General features: G+C 38.0%; 1 protein-coding gene across 3 annotated transcripts; it reads right to left on the bottom strand.

Annotated features, from left to right (window-relative positions):
* Nucleotides 1-1,395: 1,395 nt before the first annotated feature.
* On the bottom strand, nucleotides 1,396-17,932 carry c17h21orf91 (chromosome 17 C21orf91 homolog). Of its 3 annotated transcripts, XR_008304622.1 has the most exons (6): nucleotides 17,705-17,854; nucleotides 14,909-15,040; nucleotides 5,100-5,537; nucleotides 4,518-4,580; nucleotides 3,523-3,750; nucleotides 1,396-3,441 (listed from the first exon to the last, which is right to left on the bottom strand). XR_008304622.1 is itself a non-coding variant. In XM_026942050.3 (5 exons), exons 2-5 carry the CDS (start codon nucleotides 15,033-15,035, stop codon nucleotides 3,584-3,586), a joined length of 795 nt encoding a protein of 264 aa, XP_026797851.1. In that variant the 5' UTR covers nucleotides 15,036-15,040; nucleotides 17,793-17,932; the 3' UTR covers nucleotides 1,397-3,583. The 3 variants fall into 3 exon arrangements, 2 of the variants coding, with proteins under 2 accessions (XP_026797851.1, XP_053097524.1); XM_026942050.3 differs by having other exon boundaries at nucleotides 1,397-3,750; nucleotides 17,793-17,932; XM_053241549.1 differs by having other exon boundaries at nucleotides 1,397-3,750.
* Between the last annotated feature and the right edge of the window lie 8,155 nt (nucleotides 17,933-26,087).

Here is a 26,087-nt window from a genome sequence, read left to right as displayed (position 1 = left end):
TGCAGTTCCTTATTTTCTGAGTTCTTTCCTACAAAATTCCATATTCTGATTTCTTCCCTATAAGATTCCATGTTTTCTGATTTCCTCCCTATAAAATTCCATGTTTTCTGATTTCTTCCCTATACAATTCCATAATACATAATTCATACAGACTTGAGAATATGTAAGCCAGCCCTCAGTTTGATAAATCCAGTTTCAGTCTGTGATAAGCTAGAGCCACTTCGAGCCAAAAACCAGAAATAAAATTTCTTTATCAAGGAAATTGGGATATATATAGTGCTAATAGCTGTAAATTTTATTTTATTTCACCTTTCCAAAGGTTTATTTGAAATCTAGCCGATGAAATCACACACTTACTATCCTTGTGAAGATCTTCTACTGACATAATTATTTAAGCAGCTAATTAATTAATCCTCTGTCTACACCTAGGTCTAACGCTAACCTTCAAAAAGAAACCTTTTGATTCTTTCAGTTTTTTAAATAAAAGCTGCAGGTTTTGTACGCTCCCTGCTCTGTCACTGTGCCCTGTGGATGTGAAAGTTATCGTCATATGGAAGGACCAGAATGCCACAGTGTGGAGCTGAGAAGGATACTGAGATTTCTGAGTGATTTGGTAGAGGAACAAGGCTACAGATCCTTGAGGATCCCTGTCTAGCTTCAGAGCTTTCCATCCCACAGCAGCACCCCAAATTAAAACTTAACTGTGAGGAACAGATGAAATGTTTCATGTTCTGATTAAAGATTTGAGAGTGATATAATCAACTATCAGAGGTTTAAGATTCAGGGCCTAATGATCTTGTAAGATCTTTGTGAGTTGTAAGGTATGCTCGGGGAGATATCAACAGGGCTCTTGTGCATTTTGATAACACCTTGCTGGTTGTCATCAATAAAAAGTGAGAGATGACAACCAAAGGTGAGAAAGAATAGTCCTGGTTTCCTGTGTGACAAAATCAAGAGATGGAATATTTGTATTATTTTTGTTCTGTGTAGTGCAGGAAAAGCAGAATGATAACATTTAGAGATTAATCTATAGCTATTACCTAATAAAATATTAGATAAATGAGATGTCTAATGTATGAGGGAATTATTGAATGTGGTGCTGAATTTTATTTATTGATTTGTACCCTTATAGGTGATAAGTAAAGTCCTGTATTGCTCTACTCATGTCAGAGCTCCTACTGACACTCTATCCATCAGCAGCTGTGGAGGTGTGTTTATGAACTCTACCTGGTGTCCTAACACTATAATTAGTCCCGTCCCACACAGAAGCCCACAACCTGGGGCATGAAGAGAGACATCACGTGTAAAGCAGAGTGGTAAAGCAGGAGACCGTTCACCATACAGCTTAATAATGGTGCACATATGAACACACAAGACAAACGCATTTTTAAGAAAATATTTTAATATTTATTTACTGGTTTTAAAGATAATATACAAATCATCACTCAGACCACCACACAATCACACATTATTGCATGAGCTGTTGGGGAAACAAACACAAAACCACATAATACACTTAAATTAAAAAGATAGATAAACCTTTTTAAAAAATAACAAAACAAATAAAAAGTTAAAAAAGATACATATATATATATAAAAAAAAAACTGAACTGATATAGAAACAAGTGTACATGCCAAAACATTATGTTAAGTTCTGGATGAGCTTTGCAAAGATGAACAGTTTGTATGTAACCCTGTTCCCCCGAACATCAGCTGAAATCCACAGTCTGCTAAAATGAGGGGTTCTCAAGCCATTGGTGTTATAATCCTGAACTAGTACATGGGTTTTAAGCCCAAAGAAAAACTAATGAACTATAAAAATCAGCACGCAAACCCGACAGCTTTATATATAAGCAGAACTGACATGCATACGATAATGCCGATGAGAATCACAGTTCAACTTTGTACAGCCAATCAAGCACCAGACATGCACTTAACACATCAAACCTACACACACACATACACACACAAAAACACTTTTCATACAACCCACAGAGGGGTCAAGTAAAATATAAGTCTCTTATAAAGAGAAGCATTTTTCTTTGAACAAAATATTTTGTACATTTAAAATGACACCTTTATTTAATTTAATATTTAATTAAAGCTCAGTGTCATTATCAGTAGGCTGCACTAATTTATTCTAATGTGAACAGATTTTCTGTATAACCTCCAGATGGCACCCTCACCTCAAGAGTTTACACGGGAATAAACAAAGCGTGTATGAAACCGTAAAATAATATTTTACAGTAAGGTTCTAAACATGAGATGCTAAGTTCAAAATCTGGAAATTGATGATCTGAAATATTTGAACAAGGATCAAGAAAACAACCTTATTTTGAGGAAATTAAATATTAAATCTGCATAAATCTCCTTTTATTCATGCAACAGTACTTAAAAATACAAACACTGAATTACGTTACCTTTTGGCAACAAACTTTGGTTAGGCTTTTTAAGGTGCGTAAAATCCCTATTAACATCCCCAATTAACTCTAAACATAAAGGAATATTTGACTAGTGAGATCCTAACCTATCCAGGAAGAACATGAGGGAGGTGGGGGGCTTTGGGAAAATATAAGACTCACAAAAAAGTGTATACTTTAATATGAAAACAAGCTAAGACAAGCAAATCCTGACCAGCTTCTGTGTAGTAAACCAAGACTGGGTTAAATCTTTATTAAGGGTGTAATGATCGAGTGATCTGGATTGATGCATTGATTTAAAAGCATGATTGAAATGAAACTAAGCAACAACCATAAATCGATTATTATTATCGCAAAAGAGCAGACAGTTAATCTCTCAGCAAGGTGATTTGCCTATAACTCTGATGCTTAAACTAGTCCTTCTCTACATCATCATCATCATTCACAAATTAACAGCAGGCCTACCCCAGATTTTGAACAAAATTGCTCACATATAAATCGGGACCTACTAAATCATATCATATCATAGCAGATTCAGTGGTATTGTCAAATATCGAATTGTTGCTTTATGAATCGTGTGGAAGCCTGAGGTTTACATCCTAATCTTTATACTGTGTTGCACAGGTACACTGCAGAGAAAAGTGTTTCATAACTGAAAACCACAATTCCCCTGCAATGATCAGAGAGAAAACACTCCCTCTTAACTAAGCAACCATTACCACAGTAACACCAGAGCCAGTCAGCCCAGACTCCGGGCTTTCATGCACAGTTATAGAGGCAGCCGCTGCTCTAATTTAAAAGAAAAAAGAAGCTACTAATTTAAAAAATAATAATATTAACTATGAGCAATAAATAGAAATGTCAAAGACGTAACATGAAAGTAATAAAAACATTATTCAAGTTAATGTTGATGAGGCCATGGTCAGTCTGACCTCAGTCTGCATAGTAACCACAGGTCCACCTTACAGAAGGTCCAAAACAGCCCGTGTTAATCTCTTTCAAGACTTGTCTTGTTCAAGTACTGCAAGAACAAACAAATACATCAACCCCATCTACTTAAGAGTATACACAGGGAGTGAAAAGCACGTGACTCGAGTGTAACCTTTATTCCGATCTCCCCAGACTGGAGGGTGTTCTTTAATCCACTGTGGACAGCTGACACTTCACTCCACCGAGGGGTTGCTGGCTTTGACCCCCGCCCGGCCAATCTGAAGCCACGGGAGTTTGGCGCAGTTCTTAAAGAGCTGTTCAATGGCAATGTGGCGGACATGGAGCTGAGATGCCAAAGAGTCCTTCTCCTGCACAGCTACTGAAAGCTCTTCAAAGACCTCTGAGAGAGAGTGAAAGAGAGGGTGGTCTGAGTATTAATCTGATGGTCTGAATCAAAATATCACTCAACCAGATCACTGAAATGATTTCCATTAAGCCATGCGTGCAAGGCCGTATTTTCAGCCTTATTGTATCCTTGACTTGCCCTTTACGACATATTTTCAATCACCGTGGCATTAGAATTAGGTGACTGATGCAGGTTATAGCTAAAGATTGACAGGAGATATGAACGTAGAAAAAAAAAAAATCATAGAAAAATTGTAGAAAAATCTACAAGTCGTCTACAAAAGTAGTGGAGTACAGGGAATGAGAATAGGTTTGAGCCCTGGCAAACACACAAATGGTTTTAGATGTAGAAAAAAAACAATGCCGTGACAGAGAAGATTTCATTTATTGTCAGCAAGATTTAGTATGTTAAAGTTACATCTTTAATACAGTCACATTGAACTGTGCCAATTCCCACAGGATTTCAGACACTGAAAGTTTTTTATGCCTCCACAACACAACAAAACTCAACTTTAATATGCACACGTTTATTTCGAATACAAATTTTGTAAAGACTGACATTGTGGTCATACGCTCTCTATTCCCAAAACCGGTTATGATTAGCTGTGTAGTGTATCAGCTTAAGGTTAAGGTGTAAATATGCAGAAGGGTAACACGAGCAGAAGGTTTTCAGGACACAGACTGTAGAATTTTTAAAATAACAATTAACAAAAACTAAGGCTTAATTGGGTTGGGTCTTCATCATTTATTACTGAAACTTACCTTGAATCTGCAGCAGGAGTTGTGAGTTCAGCTGATGAAGCTCTTCCACACTCATTTTCACCACTGCAATAAAAGAATGAGCAGTTTTAAGCACAGAATTGCCAAATAACCCTATCTCCATTAATGCCTGTGTTACATTACAAGAGCAGTGTATGAACTTCTCTTCAGCCAGAAAAGAAGGAGGGAAACACAGCGACTCAGTCTTTGACCTTGAGACATTCTTTTCATCAGTCATGGATTTTAATTCCACACAAGACCTTGGTTGTGAGACTCACTTTATCTCTTTTATATCACCAAAGCCGTTCTTTTTCATCAAAGATAAACGGAGGAGGCCACACAAAATGAGAAAAATCTGGACAGTCACATATTAGGAGTGAGTCACACAGACATTAAAAAAAGTAGCTAAGGGGGAATGCATGTCCTTCAAGTCATACTGATGCTTCATAAACTTTACTTGTAGAAAGATAGCAAACTCCTGATAAGGAACACCAACTACAATTTCTTTGTCTGCTTTGAATGAAAGACTCTTAGCCCCGAAGACATGTTTTAAAAAAAATGACTTCACTTCTCAGGAGTACTCACATTCCTCTCGGCTGTGGCCTGCGTGTCTCTCCTGCCGTTCTCCTCCTCCTCCCTGCTGTTGCAGTGTGTGCTTCTGTTCATTCCTCCACAGCTGCCCAGAGTCCTGCAGGAGCTCCAGATCCTCTGTTTCACCTGGACATGTGCCTTCCACCCAGCGAGGGGCATATCGGGGGACCTGGGCACCCGACTGGGCCGTCAACTTCCTGTCACCCTGCTGTGTGTGAAACAGGAGCTGGTGTTTGGAGTCAGAGTCTCTGTTCTGGGCGTACTGCACAATGCGGCTGATCTGCTGACTCAGCGCCCGCTTGACACCCTCATAGGTACTGCGTGAGGCCTTGGCATGTGAGACCTTCTGGTTGGCAATGAGATGGTACTTCTCAAAGCAGTCCCTGTGCCCGCGCAAAGACGTGGAGTGCAGCAGAGTGGCAGTGGACACACCTGTGATGCACAAAGACATCCTACTTAATTATATTTACAAACAAATTTAAGTCACATACACCACACTTACATTCAAACAATTACTTTTATCAAATTTACTTCTGGGACTTTTGACGGTGACCTGCTGTACTGATTTCATTTGGTCCATGTCCTTTTTTCCAGAGATACAAAAGATTTGGAGCAGAACTTATATTGTGATGGCCAGGCAAAGCAGCTTAGCTGGTAAAGGATAAGCCAGTCAAGCTGGCCATCCATTCAGCAGCACACACAAAATCGACTGTACACAAACCCACATACTCCTAAAAGTACACGTTAAATACCAGAGAAAGTGTCACAATCATCACACTATTGCGGACTCGTAGTTTGTTCCAATTCATAAAAGCTCTCCCCAGCTGATGGAACTGATTTATGTTCAAATATAAATAAAATAGGTGTTCTGAAGAAAATATATCCCTGATACTAATGTTATCGTCATTAAAAAAAAGGCAACGGTATAACGCACATGGTACACGTAGCTAGACACAAAACAACAGTCTTTGTACACACTGCCAAGTTTCTTGATCAGGAATCAAGTGTCTAACTGCCTGCGTGGAAAAAAAGCCTGCAAGTACAACAGCACTTTACAGATCATGTTACTGCACCATGCATATTCAAGTCTGCAGAGGAAGGGGCTCTGCAGAGGGCCAATTTAAGGGAAGCGGTGATCTCATTCAGTAGCTACGTCTAGTGGAAATTAACAAGCTCACAAATATGTCTTACAGCTACTTTAAAATGAAGTATGTTTTTTCCTTCTAAATTCACAAAAAAGTGTAATATATGCCAAAATGTAATAATATGCCAAAAAAAAAGAATTTTATGTGAGAATATAAAAAATACAAAATTAAAATGCAAAAACAGAATATAGTTCTCTGACTAGGGCATAAGGCAGAAGGTTCTTTACCATACTGCTAAAGGAGCAGCTTCCCCAGTCCAGACACGGAGCACTATTAGCGATCCCACATAACTCGAATCAGATTATCATGAAATGTTACTCTCTATCAGCACTGCGTCACTTACATGACTGCAATCCCACTTCCTTTTTTCAATCAACAGGAATTTTTACAAACATAAATACACTGCATTTTACACCTGTATTATGCCTACTTAGGTTAGAAAACTAAAATATCGGGGGGGAAGAGAGAGAGAGAAAAAACACATCTTTTGTATCATCTCTCTGGTAAAATTATTACCAGCAGTTAGACACTTGATTCTCTTCATATCAAGATCAGGCTTAAAAACAGGAAGTGACAATTGTGAATACTGGTGTAGCGGAGCTGAAGACAAAGACCTGAAATACCAACCACATACACAAACACAGCACAATAGGTTTAACAGTGTGGGCAAGAGGCTTAAGACAAATAAAAAACCTGCCTCATAATCAACTAATTACTTCATGAGATGAAACCCAAAGAATACCCAAAGTTCCTGTTTAGTTCCTATTTAATAAGCAGCAAAAATTTTTTTCTATAATTTGTTGGGGAAATTCTGCTTCTTGTAACTAAATAGGAACATTGAGTATTCTTTGGGTTTCATCTCAAGAATAGCAGTGACACTGCAGTTGATATCGGCAATGAGAAAATTCACCTTGTGGCTTGATATGTCATTGATCAAATCCTGTTATTAGCCAGAAAACAAAGAAAAGGGGATAAAAAGAATTTCATCACTAGTACATGTTTGAACATGCATTTGGTACTTCCATGAGCATAATACCTGAAAGTCAGCTTTCATTTTCTGTGCATGTACGTACATGCCGTATAGACCACAATGAGCAACAAACAGCAGTGCCGGGAAGACAGCAGGCGAGACGGTGACACATAAGACCTGACTGAAGTTTGTAAAGGCACAAAGAACTTTTAGCTGTTGAAATGTGCTTGCAGGTGATTTCAGCTCTGAGAGCACACTAAGCTAAAACTCATTCTCAACTCAGCTAACACTCATAAAACATGCTTAGCTAAAACTCAGTATGCATTTGAAAGCATGTTTTTCCCACAGTGGATATTATTGAGGAGCATTTTTGCATGATTATATGGTATATGATGTGTCATTAGTGTTCTAATGCTTCCGAGAAAAAACTCAGTCGTAGTACAGTAAGTAGGAACGCAAGAGTGGAAAAAAATGCGTGGGACTTGATAACTTTTATGAAAGCTATATATTCAGTAGAAAAATGCCTGTGGAGTGTAGCGTACCAGGGTAAGGTAAATACAAAAAGAATTTTACCACTTCCAAGAAACCCCCATGAAACTTTTCGAAAAGTAGATTAAAAAAAAAAAGAGTGAGACAGAATATCGGACAGATGAGAAAGATAAGAAATGAGGAATTCACAGGAGAAAGATGTGAATACAGATCCTGCATGGTTTCCTGCTCGTTTTTTAAGTCTAATAAAATTCGACATTTGCATTCTCACATATTACATTTTGCCTCATTTTTGTAGTGTATCTTTTTATAAAGAACTCACACTGTCAGGTTAATCAATGGTGACATCAACATGGAAATCAACAGCAGAAGACCATTAGAAAACTATAACTGACTTCACATCAGATCATATGACTACGTTGCAAAATATATGAAAGAACCAGGGCTGTTACAGTGTCATGGTTTCAAGTCAGGGTGTATGAGCTGATCGTTACCTCACATTGCTCCCTACTGCCTCTCCTAGCATATTTGTAACTTTATCATACACAACCGTTATCATTTACATTTTACATTTGGCTGATGCTTTTTATCCAAATCTATGCACACAGTCACACTAGTTACACTGCGTGCCACCTTTCCTTGCAGCAACTCTCTCTTTCAGCTTATATTGACGAAGGTGATAAATACTGACAATGTAAGAGATTGTATGGAAAGGTAATTCTGAAAAACATCTTTCTGAGAAACAGAAACAATTAGGGTTTCATCTTTTTGTTTCCTTTTGGTTTTTGTTACATATACAAGGACATGCAAAGATTTCATAATGAATTTTCTTCCTTGAAATGATATGATAAGAAAAACTAGGCCATGTGGAATAAAAGTCAATCAATACCAACAACCACCTGCAGAACAGCACCAAAGCTCAATATCACAGAGATGATGCACCGACTGCAAAGCCCACAAACATCACTGAGTAAGCAGAAGAAAGGAAAGCCAAAGAAGACATGACAGAACACATTCTGAGAGGAACAGCGTAACTTGGGAACAGAATGATGCTCTGAACTCGGCACAGTGCAAACCTCATGAAGCAGGTATACAGGTGATGTCACTACAGAAGCTGGCATCACCATGAGGGTTGGGTTGTGGTTAAACGTTTTCAGTGAATGAATATGCCAGGATGGTTCTGACAAAGCTCCAAGGACACAACACACAAGCACATCACTGCTCCATCAACAAGAACGGAGGCTTGTAAATGAAATTTATATACTACAAATGAAAATCTATTGAGAGGGTGGAATGACGTGCTTGGAAACATGCGAAAAGGTCTTGTATAATGTGTAGTAAATGCTATTAAAAGAAGAACTAATGAGCAAGCAGCTTTAATCCTGGCCTTTAAATAGAAAAGCATTACACAGATTATTATTATAGAAATAATACCCAAACCACTGCTCTGGTCCGATAATGCAAAAATAGGCTTCTATACTTCAGCTGCACAAAATCTTTCTTTTGACTTTATGCAACAGTCAAAAATGGAGGATCATATTTCTAGAAAAGGGGAAATCATATTCTTGTTACGGTAATGTTCATCATTTTGCTCACTAAGGACCTCACTGGTGCACTTTTACAGCTGCTGGATCAGCCTGTGTTTTCCAGTTCAGTCTAACAGACAAAATAGGACACTGGATCCTTGACCCATTTTGTTGAACCTGGAAGATGCCGTGTGTGTGTGTGTGTGTGTGTGTGTGTGTGTGTGTGTGTAAATGGGGACAGGTCATCACTCATGGTTGAAAGCAGCAACTCATTGCTAAATATAAAGCGCAGTCAACAGCTGCACAAACAAACAGGGAGCATGCAGACGAACACACATGCTCATGTGATCCATCACATGCAACAGCGCTGTTTACAGTCTAGAGTACACACTTATCCTGAAATTTCACTCAACTATAATCAATACTGCAAATAATTTGCAACACGGTAATACTGTGATAATCATGTGTGCAATATATTTGTGGGTAACACTTGAACACGTGAACACAAACTAAAGGCTGTTCCAGAAGGCAGCAGAGAACTGTCTGATATAATGGCTTTTTATTACGGAGTTACCATCTACAAATGCAAAGTCCTGTCAAAATAGCATGTTTATGATATAAGTTTTTAAATAAGCATTTGTGCATGTTGGCCGGGTCAGCAAGGTCCTAGGGCACTCCATTACTCAGTCTAGGCTTCTAAAGGGTGCGCACACACACCCTCTGTACTCCCCTTGGGTGACGCCCAAATAGAAGCAGACTCAGCAGCAACCTCTTACCCAAAATTCCTTATGATTATGGACCAATCACTGCACATGGGCAGGAAACAACAAGGATTAGACAAAGATTTTTAAACACTGCGCTCCACATTCCATCACTGCATTTTTGGACATACCAAACACAAAAGCTAGTGTGAAAATTCCTTCCTAAAAAATCCTTCCTGTTTCCTTAATATTAATAATATTTTCAGTGACAATCATGTTGTCTTCAACATTAAGCTTTTTTAAGCATTTAAGTAATTCCTTAAGTAAAAACTTCATTGTACACATTTACGATGAGCCATGGAGTATTAGGCACAACCAAACAAATCAAGTCAATGTGCCAATAAAATAAAAAAACAGAGCATGCCAGTTCAATATGTAAGCTTTAACAGAATGTGCCCCAAACACAGCTCTTCTAACTACAACACAAAATAAAAGCATATTATATATATTTATATTACGTTTGTGTATTTTTATGCTTATTCATTTTACATTATTTGAATAATTGCTAACTCAACAGCAAACCACTTTATAAAGACAAATTAGATTTAAAAAATGTTAAAAGTACTAAATATAGGTTACAACTAAATGAAAGTAGATGACGAGTAAGTGTGGCTGATGAATCCATTGGATTCATTACAGTTGGGAATTTGTCAATTTTTATTGCTGAACTACGCTACTGCAACATGTCAGGATAATGAATAAGACTAAAATAAGATGTACACAACTCAATTAAATGTGGCTTGTCTGAATGTGACTCCCAGTAACATTTTGAAATTACAACACACACTCTGTCTACTATATTTCTAATATTAATTTGCAAAATAAACGAATGAAACAGATGAGGAGATTGAGAGTTTCTCTCTCAACCCCATTTGTAAATCAAGTGACCCCCACATCATGACCCCTAGGTTCACAACCCTTGAGCTATGACACAGTGCTGGCTGCAAGGCAAATTACAGCTACATATTAATCCGCTCCTTCAAACACGTTATCATTTCTAAAGTAATAACAGTAATAAACAGATAGTGTTTTGTGTTATGTTGTTATTTAACAGTGATTATGTTGCTCTGGGGAAGCCTTCTGTAAAAAGGCATTTATTTAACAGTTATGAAAGTCTTCAGGATTAAGGCTGCATTTTTTTTATTTTTTTTTTACTAATTAACCGTGGGGGGGGGGGAGAGAGAGAGAGAGAGAGAGAGAGAGAGAGAGAGGCTGTGAGGAAATGACTATTTATAGCTCCAACGTAACAAGGGGAACTGAGCTTGCTTTGAGGACATTCCACATCATTACATGTGACTGTAAATGGATAAAAAGTATGATGTGTCATTGTTTAATGAATTTTAAAAACAATGATTGGCAAATTGCTGAGGTATAAGAAGAATAAACACTTCAGGACGTGTGGTTATTGGAAAGTAATCAGCTTTGCATCGAACTGTATCACACCACGCCATCATTTATTATTTTCCTATAACTGCACATGCCAAAGCATTTTATTCCTCTCATCTACAACGCAAACTCAGTCATTTTCATTACTATCAATCAGCCACTGTGTGTGAAATGTTGAAAGGTTCATGCCACAAATATTACAAAGAATGAATCTCTCTCTCTCTCTCCCTCACACACACACACACACACACACACACATACACACGGACATCTCTCTGATGTATTATTTTAGTACTCCAGGTCTCTGGAAAGTTCTGTTATACAGACATTCTCTCTGGCTGACATTGAGTCTGGTGTGCTTTTACGCAAGCACACATTCCACAGTTCTTATGTAGTGGGGTTAAGGCTACTGCTGAGACGTCTCTCTCAAACACTTGCCCACTGAGCTAACTACTGGACAGAAAGAGTAAGCGCAGTCTTGCCGTTTAAACTGCTATGAACCAAACTGCTCCCAATGCTTGTCTAAGTAATTAAGGTAAACTGTCAGGCTGTGCAGCAAAACCACACTTTGCTTGGTTACTGTACATATCAAAGCAGCGAGAGGAAATTGCTGAAGTGCAGAACAACACAGCACAGCAGCGAATGATTAAAAATAGCCACTGTTATTTTAACTGCTGACAGCCAGGGACAATGCACAGATATTTCCTAGCAGAAATTCAAGACACAATGAGTATACACCTTCAACTGGGAAATCATGGACCATGCAATCATGTTTTAGAATATAATGCTCACTGGCATGACAAATTACAGGAGCATAGCTAAAGACAAGGAAATAAAACTTTATGCATAGAAAAATAAAATAGAATTTTACCAACAGCCCTGCTTTTATATGATTTGGCACATCTGTTAGCATTGTGTAAGGCATTAGTGTACAGATGTGTGGGTAAAGGGATCTGTGAATGCATTTAGTCTTAGCTGTTTCATGTGCCTGGAGTATCAGGTTTATATCCGGATAGTGATTACTCAGATGAAAATGAAAGCGTAAAATACACCCAAAACGCATTTACAACAGATTTATGATCGCTCAAAGTACTTCAGGAGGTGCATTTTAGCCACAAGTTTAACATAAGTGTAACTGCATCTGTCTCTCCAACACACATTATAACCCTTCCCAAAAGTTGAATGATGCAGGGAAAAAAAAAAAAAAAAAAAATCAAAAAAAAAAAATCACAATTTTGAGGTGACATCTTTTTCATAAAGAACTAAAAACAAAGAAAAACACTAGAAGATGGTGTTCAAATGTAAGGATTTGATCTGCATAATAACAGCAATACAGCTATCAGATTTCAGAGATACATTTGGCTACAAGTGTGTATCCAAATGCGATACAGATACAAGGCACATGTAAAGAGGTGTGCTGTCGCTGCCATGTTAAAGCTGGGAGGGAACAGGTAGAGTAGGAGGCAGGGTGGATGAGAATGCTCTGCAGCTCTGCCTGGACCAAGTGAAAGGCACTGCATGACGTCATGCTGGACACTAGCAGCGACGCGGGCCGCTTTCCCCTGAAGTGAATCACTCTCGCACGAGATTGCATTACTGTTTGCTTGCACTCACAGCACATCGTTTGTGGTCTGAGTGCTCGTGTTTGCTTGTTACATGCATGACCATGTCAAACCACAATGTTTTTGTTTTTTTTATGCTCAGCGTCTCTTCTCACATTCACTTTGTCCCTCTCACTCTCTGTCAGCCCACTCACTAATCTCTCTCTATTTCTTCCTTCTCTCCTTTTTGTATATACTCACATATACAGTGGGTGAAGCATGTAGTGAGCACAACCATTTTCTGCCTTCATTTTTTTCAGTGGTGCAGATCACATGACCTTCACTTCCACAGTTTTTGATCAGGGTCAGTTGTCGAGGTGAACAATCAATGAGTACACAGTCCACCCAAAATTCATTTTAAGAGATTTTCATTATAATTTAGAAATTTTTTGGCATGTATTTAATGGAGGTCAGCTGAATAGTCTTGAAAAAAAAAAAAACAAACAACTGTATCTCCCAGTCTTCCTTGCTGTTTTGGGCTGGGAATATGGCTTTGTCCATCATGTACAGACATGGTCATGACCCACTTTAGGTAAAACAACATATATTATTAGTTTAGTGTTACTACTCTGATGAAGAGATTCTGCAAAATTAACTAAAATGAGCTAATGTCAGTTTATTTGCTTACTTGTATTGTTAAAGGTTGAGCAAGAAGCAGAACCAGTCTACATTACACACTGCTGAAGTACATCCTCAATTTCAACAAGAACATATTAGATGTACTGAAAATATCTGTGTTCAAATCACTTTAATACAAGATTAGTTTCAAAGTAGTTTCAAAGTTAAACACACACTTACCTCATACCATGTGAGGTGGGTAAAGGTAGTAGTAACTTAGCTTCTCTTGTTGCCCAGCAACAGTAACAGACATGATGTAACAGTTTCGTAACTATGATCTAAAATTTAAAGGAAATGTGCTACAGGATGAACAGTGTACATCGAGTTGCCAGTTTATTCTTAGAAGTCAAGTCCTCCATCAGATGGATACTGACAGAATGAAATGACATGACAAAGCACTTTTTATTTTATTTTTTTATTTAAAAATATCTAACTCAGAGGTTCCCAAACTTTTTGGACCCCAAGCCCTCACCACCCTACATAGTTTGCATTCAAGATTTAAATTTAGTACTACTGTAACTTTTGAACATTATGGCATACATCAGAAACATATGTGTAACGTATATAACGTCTAAAAACAAAAGAATATTTCTTGAGCTGACTTATCAGTCTAGTGGGAAGTGTGAGTTACCAATTCTGCCATTACTTTTCAAACCATCGGGACGTGTGCTTGAAAGGGCACATTTCATTTCTGCTATCACATCCAGCTTTGAACAACGCATAAGGGAACAACGGGAGCTGGTGTGAAGGTGTTGCCACCCCAAAGTGGATTATTTTTCTGTAATCGCATGGCCTCAAGTGTGCTACTCTGAGCTTGCAAAGAGAACATTTTCAGTGTGTGCAAAGAAATGTCTGTGTGCTCTGTTATTGCAGTGTACCGAAACTCTGCCACACATCAGGCATTTTGGTTTCTCCTCATTATTTACCTTCACACTTGTAAATTCATATTTAACAAATGTTTCAGCATAGTTTTGTGTTTGTTTTCAAAACTATATCAATTCTACAACAGCAGGGATGTTTAAGCTCACATCTGGAGCTTTTGTTTGCCTGTGACAGTCAGAAGTCACAGCAAGACAACTTTAAAAACCTGCTAAACCTGCATAGGACATAAAAATGAAGCAGTTTCTTTTATAAATCAACGTTTTAGATCAAGCATGAAAACAGCAGACTCAGTTACCGATAAATAAAGAACATGGAGCATTTACATTTAGCTGTATAGCCTAAAACAAACAAAACAGATCCAGTTAACTTTTTGCTGAATCAGAACTGACATTTCAATACCAAATTTCCCCAACATGGACACTTACCCTCTATGCTCAGCTCGAAGCAGACGTGACAGAAAGACAGAGTTCCAGTGTCTGTGTCCAGCTTACAGATAGTGCAGATGTTGTCATCATTCAAGTCTATATTCACAAATTGCTCCTCTTCAACCATTGCACCTGTACGGAAGTAATATGAATAAATAAGAAAAACATCTCCAGGTCCAATTCTGTCTTATCCATATACTTTGCATCTCAGAACAAGCTTATACGGTCTCCTTCAAAAGTATCGGAACGGCAAGACCAATTCTATGGTTTTTACTTTACACTGAAGACATTTGGGTTTCAGATCAAAAGATGAACATGAGACAACAGATCAGACTTTCAGCTTTCATTTTCTGATATTTACATCTAGATGTGTTAAACAACTTAGAACATGGCACCTTTCATGACAGACCACCCAAGTTTTAGGTGAGCAAAGTATTGGAACAGATATTAAAGTAAAGTAAAGAGCACTTAAAGTAAATTAAAGTAAAATAACACTTAATATTTGGTTCCATATCCTTTACTTGCAATAACTGCATCAAGCCATCAACCCACTGACATCACCAAACTGCTGCATTCTTCTTTTGTGATGCTTTTCCAGGCTTGTACTGCAGCTTCTATCTGTTGTTGTTTGTTTTGGGGGTTTCTCCCTTCAGTCTCCTCTTCAGGAGGTGAAATGCATGCTCACTTAGGTTAAGGTCTGGTGATTGACTTGGCCAGTCTAAAACCTTCCACTTTTTCCCCTGATGAAGTCCTCTGTTGTGTTGGCAGTGTGTCTTGTGTCCTTGTCTTGCTGGATGATGAAGTTCCTCCCAATTAGACTGCATTTCTCTGTAAATTGCTAGACAGAATGTTTCTGTAGATTTTTGAATTCATTCTGCTGCTACCATCATGAGTTACATCATCAATCACAGATCTGAAAGAAAGCAGATCCTTTCTTTCTCCACACTTTGGTAAAGGTTGATCTTCGTTCCAGAACTTTTGTGGCTCAACTCTGCATTTCTTTGCAAATTCTAATCTCGACTTCTGATTCTTACTGCTGATGAGGGGTTTGAATCTTGTGGTTTGGCTCCTATATTTCTGCTCTTGAAGTCGTCTTCAATCGTGGATTTGAGACCTTCACCCCTGCCCTGTGGAGGTTGATGGCGATGTCACTGACTGTTGTTTTTTGGTTTATCTTTACAGCTCTCACAATGTTTCTGTCATCAACTGCTGTTTTCCTTGGCCGACCTGTTCACTGTCTGGTTGTTAGTACACCAGTGGTTTCCTTCTTTTTCAGGACATTCCAAATTGTTGTATTGGCTATGCCCAATGCTTGTGCAATGGCTCTGATTGATTTTCCTTCTTTTCTCAGCTTCAAAATGGCTTGCTTTTCTCCCAAAGACAGCTCTCTGGTCGTCATGTTGTTTTATCATTTTTAACAACAAATGCAGTCTTCACAGGCAAAACCCAAAGCTCAAACCAAGAGCAAACATGGGCAACAAGAAACACCTGTCAGTCACATGTTCCAATATTTTTAATCATTTGAAAAATGAGTGGGTTCAAACAAAAGGTGCTTGAACAGATCTAGGTGGAAATATCAGGAAATGAAAGCTGAAATTCTGCTCTATCGTCTCATATTCATCTTCTGATCTCAAACCCAAATGTCATCAGTGTATAGCAGAAAAAATAGAATTGGCCTTACAGTTCCAATACTTTCATACGGGACTGTACCTGGTATTAATGCCTGACTTGGCTAAATCAGATCACAAGTAGCCACTTAAAATCTTGTGAATAAAGTATTTAATTAGAGACTTTGATGATGGTGTAAGTGGGAGTAATGCTACTTTTTAACTCTTACGTGAGTAAATTTGCAAAGGCACAAATGGAGCGTATATTCTGGCACGTGTGGACAAATCAGCATTTTGTGCCTGGGCTATTAGGGTTTTTTTGTTGTTGTTTATTTCTGTTGCAATAGTTACAGTAGCTAGAGAGTTTGTTTGCTTGGGTTTATGAGTGGAGATGTCTATAAAGCAGATTATTAGGCTGATTTTTAGCTGCTTGGTGAAAGAGAAATTAAACAAGCCTGTTTAAGGATGGCACTATGGTTTAGTTGGTGGCACTGTGGCCAAGTTGGTCAAAGCACTTGTCTAGTAAGTGCCCAATGTGCGACCCCAGACTCTTCATGTAGGCCGGTGGTGGCTCAGTGGTTAAGGCTCTGGGTTACTGATCAGAAGGTTGAGGGTTCAAACCCTGGCACTGCCAAGCTGCCACTGTGGAGCAAGGCCCTTAACCCTCTCTGCTCCAGTATCATAGCTGACCCTGTGCTCTGACCTCAACTTCCTAACAAGCTGGGATATGTGAAGAAAATAATTTCACTGTAATGTATATGTGACAAATAAATTCTTTAAATACTCCTTATTTAAAGTTAGCAATAACTGACAGCAGTAACTAATGCTCACAAACACCATCACAGTGGAATCATCATAATACTGACTGTTAACTGATTCAGCATTATGTGCTTCTTATTGATTTTAGTTAAAATTATTGCCATTATTGAATACTCAATTTATTAACTCTAAGCTAAAGTAAATTCTACTTAGCTGACAGAAAGCAAGCCTAGAATGTCCAATATCCATCTAGAAACATCTCGGTTGTCGACCAAAACACCAGCAGAGCATTAAATACTGCTAAAGGCACCATGTTCTCAGAGAACAGCTAGCTAGACGGCTAAACTAACTTGTTAGCTTGTTTGCTAGCGCCGTGTCAGTGCTACAGGGACGGACACTTGTTCGTGACCGTTATTTCGCTTCTGTTCACCTGAACTGAACGTCGAAAAGAAGTCATTTCCCAGCAGCATTCTCTTCAAATACATCTCTCAAGAACAGAGACGACAAACGAATATTACCTTATTTGACGCTGTCAATAAAGTCGTCGAGACGAACTACAAAAGCACCTGAAAAGATGTGAACGCTGCTGCTCCTCGAAGCCCACGCTCTCGCCTGAGCCCCACTGATGTTATTGAAGCGCGGCTGAAGGAGCAGGGTTGCCAGGTCCGCGTCATCAACGCAAATCCAAAACTTCAAATATCCATTATAATGTTAGAATAAAGACCACTAGGGCTGCACAATATATCGAAATTATACAAGAATCGCAGTTATAAATATCGCGATATACATATCGTAAGGGTTCGCGATAACTTAATGATTTTAATACTTCAAAAAAGTTATGAAAGGCAAAGTTTTAGGGTGACGCAGATAGAAGAGGATGCTTTCTTTTCCTCAAGAACACGAAACATGCATGTCGATTGTCATTTTCAGTTTATATATATATATATATATATATATAAATGACAATCGACATGCATGTTTCATGTTTCTTTTCTTTCTTCCTTTCTTTTCTTTCTTCCTGCACTTTAACTGTCTGTGAGCTGCTGTGATAAGTGAATTTCCTCACTGTGGGATCAATAAAGTTTATCTTATCTTATCTGTTTAAATTATTTATATATATATATATATATATATATATATATATATATATATATATATATATATATATATATATATATATATATAATTTATATATGGATCACTTATCACAGCAGCTCACAGACAGTTAAAGTGCAGGAAGAAAGAAAAGGAAGGAAGAAAGAAAAGTTACAACTATATATACACCTTAGGAATAATAAAAGAAATAAAATTATATAAAATTATAAAATATTGCACATTTGAACATCACTGTAATGCGGTGTTGTAAAGTCTGACAGCCACTGGTATGAATGACCTGCGGTAGCGCTCCTTCCTACACTGGGGGTGTAGCAGTCTGCTGCTGAAAGAGCTGCACAGGGTCTCCACAGTCCCATACAGGAGGTGAGAGGTGCTGTTCATAATAGATGTCAGCTTGGCTAACATCCTCCTCTCACCCACCTCCTCCACAGAGTCCAGTGGGCAGCCCAGGACAGAGCAGCCTCTCCTAACCAGCTTGTTCAGTCTCTTCCTGTCCCGCTCTGTACTGCCTCCCACCCAGCAGACTACAGCGTAGAGAATTGCGGAGGCCACCACAGTATCGAAAAATGTCCTTAATAATGTCCTGCACACTCCAAAGGACCCTAGTCTCCTCAGCAGGTGGAGGCGACTCTGGCCCTTCTTGTACAGAGCATCAGTGTTATCCAGCCAGTCCAGTCTATTGTTTAAGTGGACACCAGGGTACTTGAACCTATCCACCAACCCAATGTCCAAGCCCTGGATGGTCACTGGTATGTGGTGCGGTGTTCTCCTTCTCTGGAAGTCAATCACCATCTCCTTCGTCTTACTGGTGTTCAAGTGCAATATATATGCTTTACACACTTATAGCATTATCGTACCGCATATCGCATTATTTAACAAGTTATCGCATATCACATTTTTCTTCAGTATCGTGCAGCCCTAGTGACTACTATTACCAAATATTGTAATATTTACAGTCACATCATATAATATATCTTTTAACAAAGCATTTTAAACCATGCAGATTCACCAAGGGAGATAATAATCTTCAGATTAATTTCATAAATAATAAAGAGTAGGTATGAAAATGAGTAGATCATTTCACTGAGACACAATACATGTATTTATAGGTAAAAACTGCCTTTATTCAATATGTACATGAGTTAGATTGCATTTTATTGACATGATAAATCCTCACACTTTTATCTATTTGTCTTGCAAAGACTCACATAATGAATCTTATGTATGGAAAACACTCAAAAAAAAAAAAAATCAAAACTCGGCGGTGGATCAAAGGCACAATGACGGGGTAAAACCGCGGTACTGGCAACAACCGCTACCAGCACAGCAACGCTGACGAAGGGCAGTTTCCGTTTACGGAAAGTACGGAATGAACCATTCTCACATCACGAGGGTGGAGGTTTGGAAACCAAACACAAACGACTAGTTGAATTTATTGTGATCAGCTGTGCTTGTAAATGTTGTTGATATGGTATCGTTATGGTGGTGTGAGAAGTAAACAGCTACATGTATCGTATAAAATAGACATGTTTGGGCTTTTATTTGGTTGTAAACAGCTTAGAGATGTACATGGTACAGTCCACACTTTTGCTTCTTGAACCAACAGTAATTGGTTGCTTTTAACAATTTTTACAATATATACGTTAATTTCTATCTATATACCACCCAAATACCATTGTGAGTGTATTACTGTAAAATGTGGTTGTTTTTTAGCTCACAAGATGTTGAGAGGGGAATCCCACAGGCCACAGGGGTTTTTCTCCAGGGAAAATACTGTTCCAAGTGTTTCCTGAACGAAAGAACTTTGGTCCGAAAGGTTTGACTGAACCCCATGACAATAAAAAAAAAAGGAACTGGTGAAGGATCTGAAGGCACTAAGTACCACAGTATGTACATCCACCACCGAAAGGCTGTCGCGCAAGCAAGAAGCCTCTACTCCGAGACTGTTAGAGAAAAGCCAGACTGAAGTTTACAGGTGATTGCCAGCCTTTTGGAGAAGTGTTCTCTGGTCAAATGAAGTAAAAATCACACTGTTTGGCCATAATGATCGGGACTATGTATTGAGGCAAAAGGGTGAGGCTTTTAAGCTGAAGAACACCATCCCTCCTGTGAAGCATGTGGGTGGCAGCATCAGGTTGTGGGGGCGTTGTTGCTTGGAAAAAGGACTGGTATCACTTCATAAAATAGAAGAAGGATGATTATCTAGAAATAGCTGTCCAGCAGGACAGAGATCCTAAAAAGCTTACCTGAAATCTGACCTGAAAAAGCATCCTTGAGCAAGGAGGCCCACAAGCCTGAGTTACACCAGTTCTGTCAGAAACATGTGGAGCCATTTGATTCAATTTCAAGCAATTAAAAGGCAATGTCACCAAATACTAACAAAATGTATGTAGGCTTTTGACCCACTGAAAATCTAATATAGTAAACAGCTGTTTAAATATATAGTTTAAAACATATATATTTATGATATAGTTTAAAAATTTCTCTTAGTTGTAATTTTGAAATTACAATAAATAAATAAATCTTTTTAAATAAATAAATAAATGATACCCTAATTGAGTTAACACAGGAAATGTTTGGTAACATGAAAGGAAGTTGTGTAACTCATTTGACCTGGCATGATGTTCCCAGTTTTAAAAACGAGGACCAGAGGGGAATCACACTCCTTAGACTCTAAAATCTAAGCCAGGTTTCTGGAGAGGAGACTCGGTCCGTAGCTGAACCTAGGATTTAGGAGGGACAGTGAAGGTTCCGCTCAGGCTGTGGACAAGCAGACCAGCTGCTTACTCTTGCACAGCTTTGTGAGGGGTCATAGCAATATGCTAATTCAATCCGCATGTGTTCTGCATCATGTGTCTCAACATTTGTTATGGAAGGCACTGCACATTATTTGCAGACAATGTTGTTCTCTTAGCACCATCTAGAGTGGACCTCTGACACACACGTAAATCAGCACCTCCAAGTGCAAGGCCATGATTCTCTCCCAGAAAAGAGTGGGATGCAGCGTTCAGGTGATAGGAGAGACTAGGTAGATAGATATGAATCTATCGCTCTAGGAGAGAGAGTGACATGTAGTTGTGTGGGGTTAATGATTATCTATTTATATGCTGTGCATGTTGCAGAGAGAGGTTGAAATGGAATGAGAGAGCTGGAATGAGAGAGCTAGTCCAGAGCTGAGCTACTGAGAATTTCCCCAACAGTGTCCTGCTGAGCGTGGTTGTGCTATTTAGTTTGAATGTCTTTTTTATTTTTGATGAGAATGCCATTCCAGAGAGAATTAATACTCCACCAGTCTTTCTCATTTAAGAACAGGTAGCAGAAATGAGGTTCGTCCGCAGGGTTGCTGGGCTTATTCACCATGATGGAGTCAGGAGCTTTACAATCCAGGAGAGCCTCGGCGCAGAGCCACTGTTCCTTCAAACTCAGAGAAGCCAGCTGAGGTGGTATGGACACATTACTAGGCAGCTCCCACTTGTCAGAGACCCCGGTACAGACCCAGGAGAGATTATATCTCATAGTTGGCTTAGGAACACTGAGGATCCCCCTGAAGGAGCCGGAATCTGTGGGTGGAGATAGAAAATTCTGGACTGTCCTCTTCAGGTTGTTGCCACTTGTCTACCTGCAAAAACAGAAGGAAAATGAATGAATGATGATTTATTTTTGGTTATGGTATATATAATTGTATAGATTTTACTGTATGTGTTGTTTATGGTAGATTTGCCTACTGTTAAATAGGTCACTGAGATTATGTAAAGGATGCAAAGAAATGAAATGCTGTAGAGCAAAGATGCCTTCAAAAATAATGAAACTAAATGTTTCTACATTAAAAAAAATACTATAAAGAGCAGTAAACAGTAATAAATGAAACAAAGTCAATATTTGGTGTGACGATTCTTCGCTTTAAAAAAAAAATAGTAGTCTCTGGTACAATTAGTGCAGTTTTATAAGGAAATGAGCTGTAAGTGTTACTGAGCATCTTGCAGAAGCAGCCACAGTTCTTCTGGAGACTTTGACTGTCACACTTGCTTCTTATTTTTGCAGCAAAACCCAGCAGCCTTCATTTTTTTTTTTGTATGAATTGTGGTCTCTTATGTAATCTGCTGCTTTCTTTACTGACATACAAACATTTTTCTGTAACATTTAATTTTGTGCTGGAAAACTAAAGTTTGGAATTCTAAAATGTTTTTGTACCGAATCAGTAATGTAGAAATCATAAAATCATATACACACACACACACACACACACACACACACACACATATATATATATATATATATATATATATATATATATATATATATATATACACACACACACACACACACAATGTTCAAGGCTGGTTCGCTGGCCAGCTAGCTAACTGGGATGGACAGGGTTTTTTTTCCCACATTGCATATCAGGCATATTTGTTTATTCTGTCATTTTCAATGAGGTGAAAGTGTAAAGATGTGGTTAGGCATTAATTTTCTACCTTCAGCTTAAGTATACTACCTAAATTACTTTTATGTTTTCACACCAACCCTGACCAGGATAAAGCATTTAAATTAAATAATAAATAATAAATTAAAAATTACACTTTCAGGGAATGTCTCTCTAAAAGTAGGTGTGTGCCGCCATCTGGTTGACTGGATATGCATATGTTTATGACAAAAACATCCCTAAAACCATTATTATTGAAGTTTTCATTTTTATTTTTCACTTAAAAAACATGTTGCTGTTTAACTGAGCCAAGCCACATAATGTTTCCTGTTAAATTAAACCTGAAAAGTGTTTCTCTCTTTTTTCCCCACACATCATATTTGTATTATATAACTCATTTGACCAGAAAGCAACATAAAGAAGTGTTAAAACTGTCCAACCTCTTTAATGATGAAGAAAAGATGACTTTAGATGTAACTTTAGACATGGTCTTTATAACAATGTCTCCAACTGTGCACACAAACCTGTCATCAGTAAAATGAGAATTAATAGAAAAGGAAGTTTGCTTTGATAAATGTCAATATTGCTCATATCTGTAATGAAAGTAAGATATAGTGGGCATTTTCAACAGATTTATTGTTTTTAAATGGATCCATATTGCTATAAAATAAAATTGGCATCTGAACCAGAAAGCCAGACATAAGGTGTACAGAGATAAGATTATGTGCTTTGTACCTAAACAAACATAATTAACAAACACCCTTAATTGTATTTAAATTCAACAGACATGACAAAATGGGTGATAAATAGTCATAGTGATAACCAAGTCCAGTTCTGGTAACCTTATTCAAAAGTTTATTTGCCTTCTCTAATCTAATGCAGAGGAATGAACTTATCAGGTAGCTGGATTCTTTGCATTTAAGGGGGAGGCACAAAAAAATGTGCCAGGAAGGGAAATCACTGAGTCATCAATTGTTTTAGTATTACAGTTCACAATCAGGCCAGTGGTTCATTCATTCATTCATTCATTCATTCATTCATCTATATGGCCAATACTGTTAAATTAAATTTAAATTGTTTGATAAAATGTGAGGTGACAGTACAGGAAGTATTACAATACTGTCCATGCAGAGGCACAGATCTCTCCTAACAAGTCACTTCGACTACTGTGCACAGGATGGCGCCACGGAAGGGTCTAACACTGACTGATTTATCTGTTAAGAAGGAAAGAATGCACTTCATGTTCAGTCATGCAGGTAGCGTCACATGACACTTTTGCCTCAAGAAAACATCTGCATGTTGTAGAACTTAGCAGACTATTAATCACACCTGTGCTATTGATTTAAAGGAAAGCTGGCTGTACCAGGAGATTACTGCCAGTAATTCTCATGATAGTCAAATCAGCTGTTCACTGTGAAAAGGGGTGATACAGACACCTGATACAAATGTTTAAAAATGAAAGAAGCACTTTTGAGAACAGATTGTCCTAATCATGACTCACTATTTCTCCAAATCCAATTTTCTCATTCTAGGCCTGGACTAAAAGTGAGTCACCATAGAGAGTATAGTTTAATTTATGCCAGTATAAATCTATTGCCATCAGGGATTATGTTTAGGGTGGATGAGTGTTTTTATGTCAACGGAGTCTGATGATGAATGTCTACATAAAAAAAGGTAAGAAGGAAGTAGGCAGCGATGAATAATGTAGGAAGGATCAAGGACAACGTGTCCACATTAAATTGTTTGTTAAGTCTGTCAATGAATAACTTTGAGTGAGATCAGCAGCACACATTTATCGGCTTGTGTGTATATTCTTACTTGTACTCTCCAAAACTAGCTGTAAAAATCACTGAGTTTGACCATCGTCAACTCCTTAAATGGCCACTGATCCATTGCTAAATATTGCGTGTGTATGTGTTTGTGTGCATACACATGTCGTGGCTTGTTCCTGCACACCATCTCAGAGGTTGTGAGACGAGTTCGGCCAGTTTTGAAGAAAAGACAAAGAGGCTCTAAGATCTTCTCCTTGACTTTGTCTTGGAAAAGCTACAACACAGATGTCCATGACACACACAAATATAGGAGCTCACATGCTGCTTTGGGTTTTCCTGTGTGAGAAATGTATACTAGCCAAAATTTGATTTAGGTTTTTTGTGTATGTGTGTGTGTGTATGTGTGTGAGTCATGTGCTTGGATATGATTTTCAGATGCTGGACCTCTTGTCACTGTAAATGAGTGTCTTTAATATAAAAATAAAAGAAGTAAAATAAAGGCATTACTGTAAGTACCTCAGACACACTGTACAAATAGTTTTCCCAGAAGACAGGTGATTGATATCACACACACACACACACACACACACACTTTCATTCAGAGTGGGCTGGAGAGTGAACCCAAGTTGTATGCAATACTGCAGAAAAGATACGTCACAAGGCTGGAAATAGTGTCATTTTAGTGTTTGAGTCACTCACAAGGTGTACTCTTACACATACTTGATTAGGTGCAGGGTGTGTGATCAGTGTGTATCAGGAAGGAAGCCATAAAGAAACACCTGGATCTCCAGGCTGGGCTGAGTGTATAAGCATAACATAAACCAGCCTGTTCTGATGTAAAGAAGAATGATTATTCAGCAAGCTTGTATTAGTTGAAATGCTAATCATTATATACCTTTATATATATACTTTAGTAGTTAGAGCTATCAATTTTTTTTTTGTCACAGTCAGACTGTTAAGCAAATTCCACTACTTCAGTACTGAATTGACTGCTGTTTTTTCCTGGAATTTTCCAAAAATATTTTGGACAATTTTGAATATTAATTTGATAAAACATGGTACGCATGGATGCATGAACATATATGTTTTACAGATCAGAACAGTTAAATCCAAACAACCAATACCAAATTATTATAACTTGGAAAAAATCATCAGTGCTATATAATTATTTTAAATCCCCAAAATTTTATTGAGTGGATTTCTGTGTAGCAGGTGAGATGTAGGAAATTTAGATAACAATCTTTTTTGTTACATAAAATCTGAATAACCGTTCACATGAAAAGGTAAATAAAAAAAACGTGCACACCTTTAAAATCAGAGATCTATAAAACTAGAAGGATTAATATTAGGCTTGTTAAACTGCTATTACATTATAGTGTGATAAAGAAATCTGAATTAATTAAGTAAATATTCTAATAATTTTATGAGCGCTGCAGTGTTATATTTACTCTTAATCAAAATCCTAGTTGATACTGAATACACTAGAATTATACCTTTCAGAGTAA

Source organism: Pangasianodon hypophthalmus, chromosome 17, assembly GCF_027358585.1.
Source record: "Pangasianodon hypophthalmus isolate fPanHyp1 chromosome 17, fPanHyp1.pri, whole genome shotgun sequence".
NCBI lineage: Eukaryota > Metazoa > Chordata > Actinopteri > Siluriformes > Pangasiidae > Pangasianodon > Pangasianodon hypophthalmus.
This window is presented reverse-complemented; position numbering and strand designations above follow the sequence as displayed.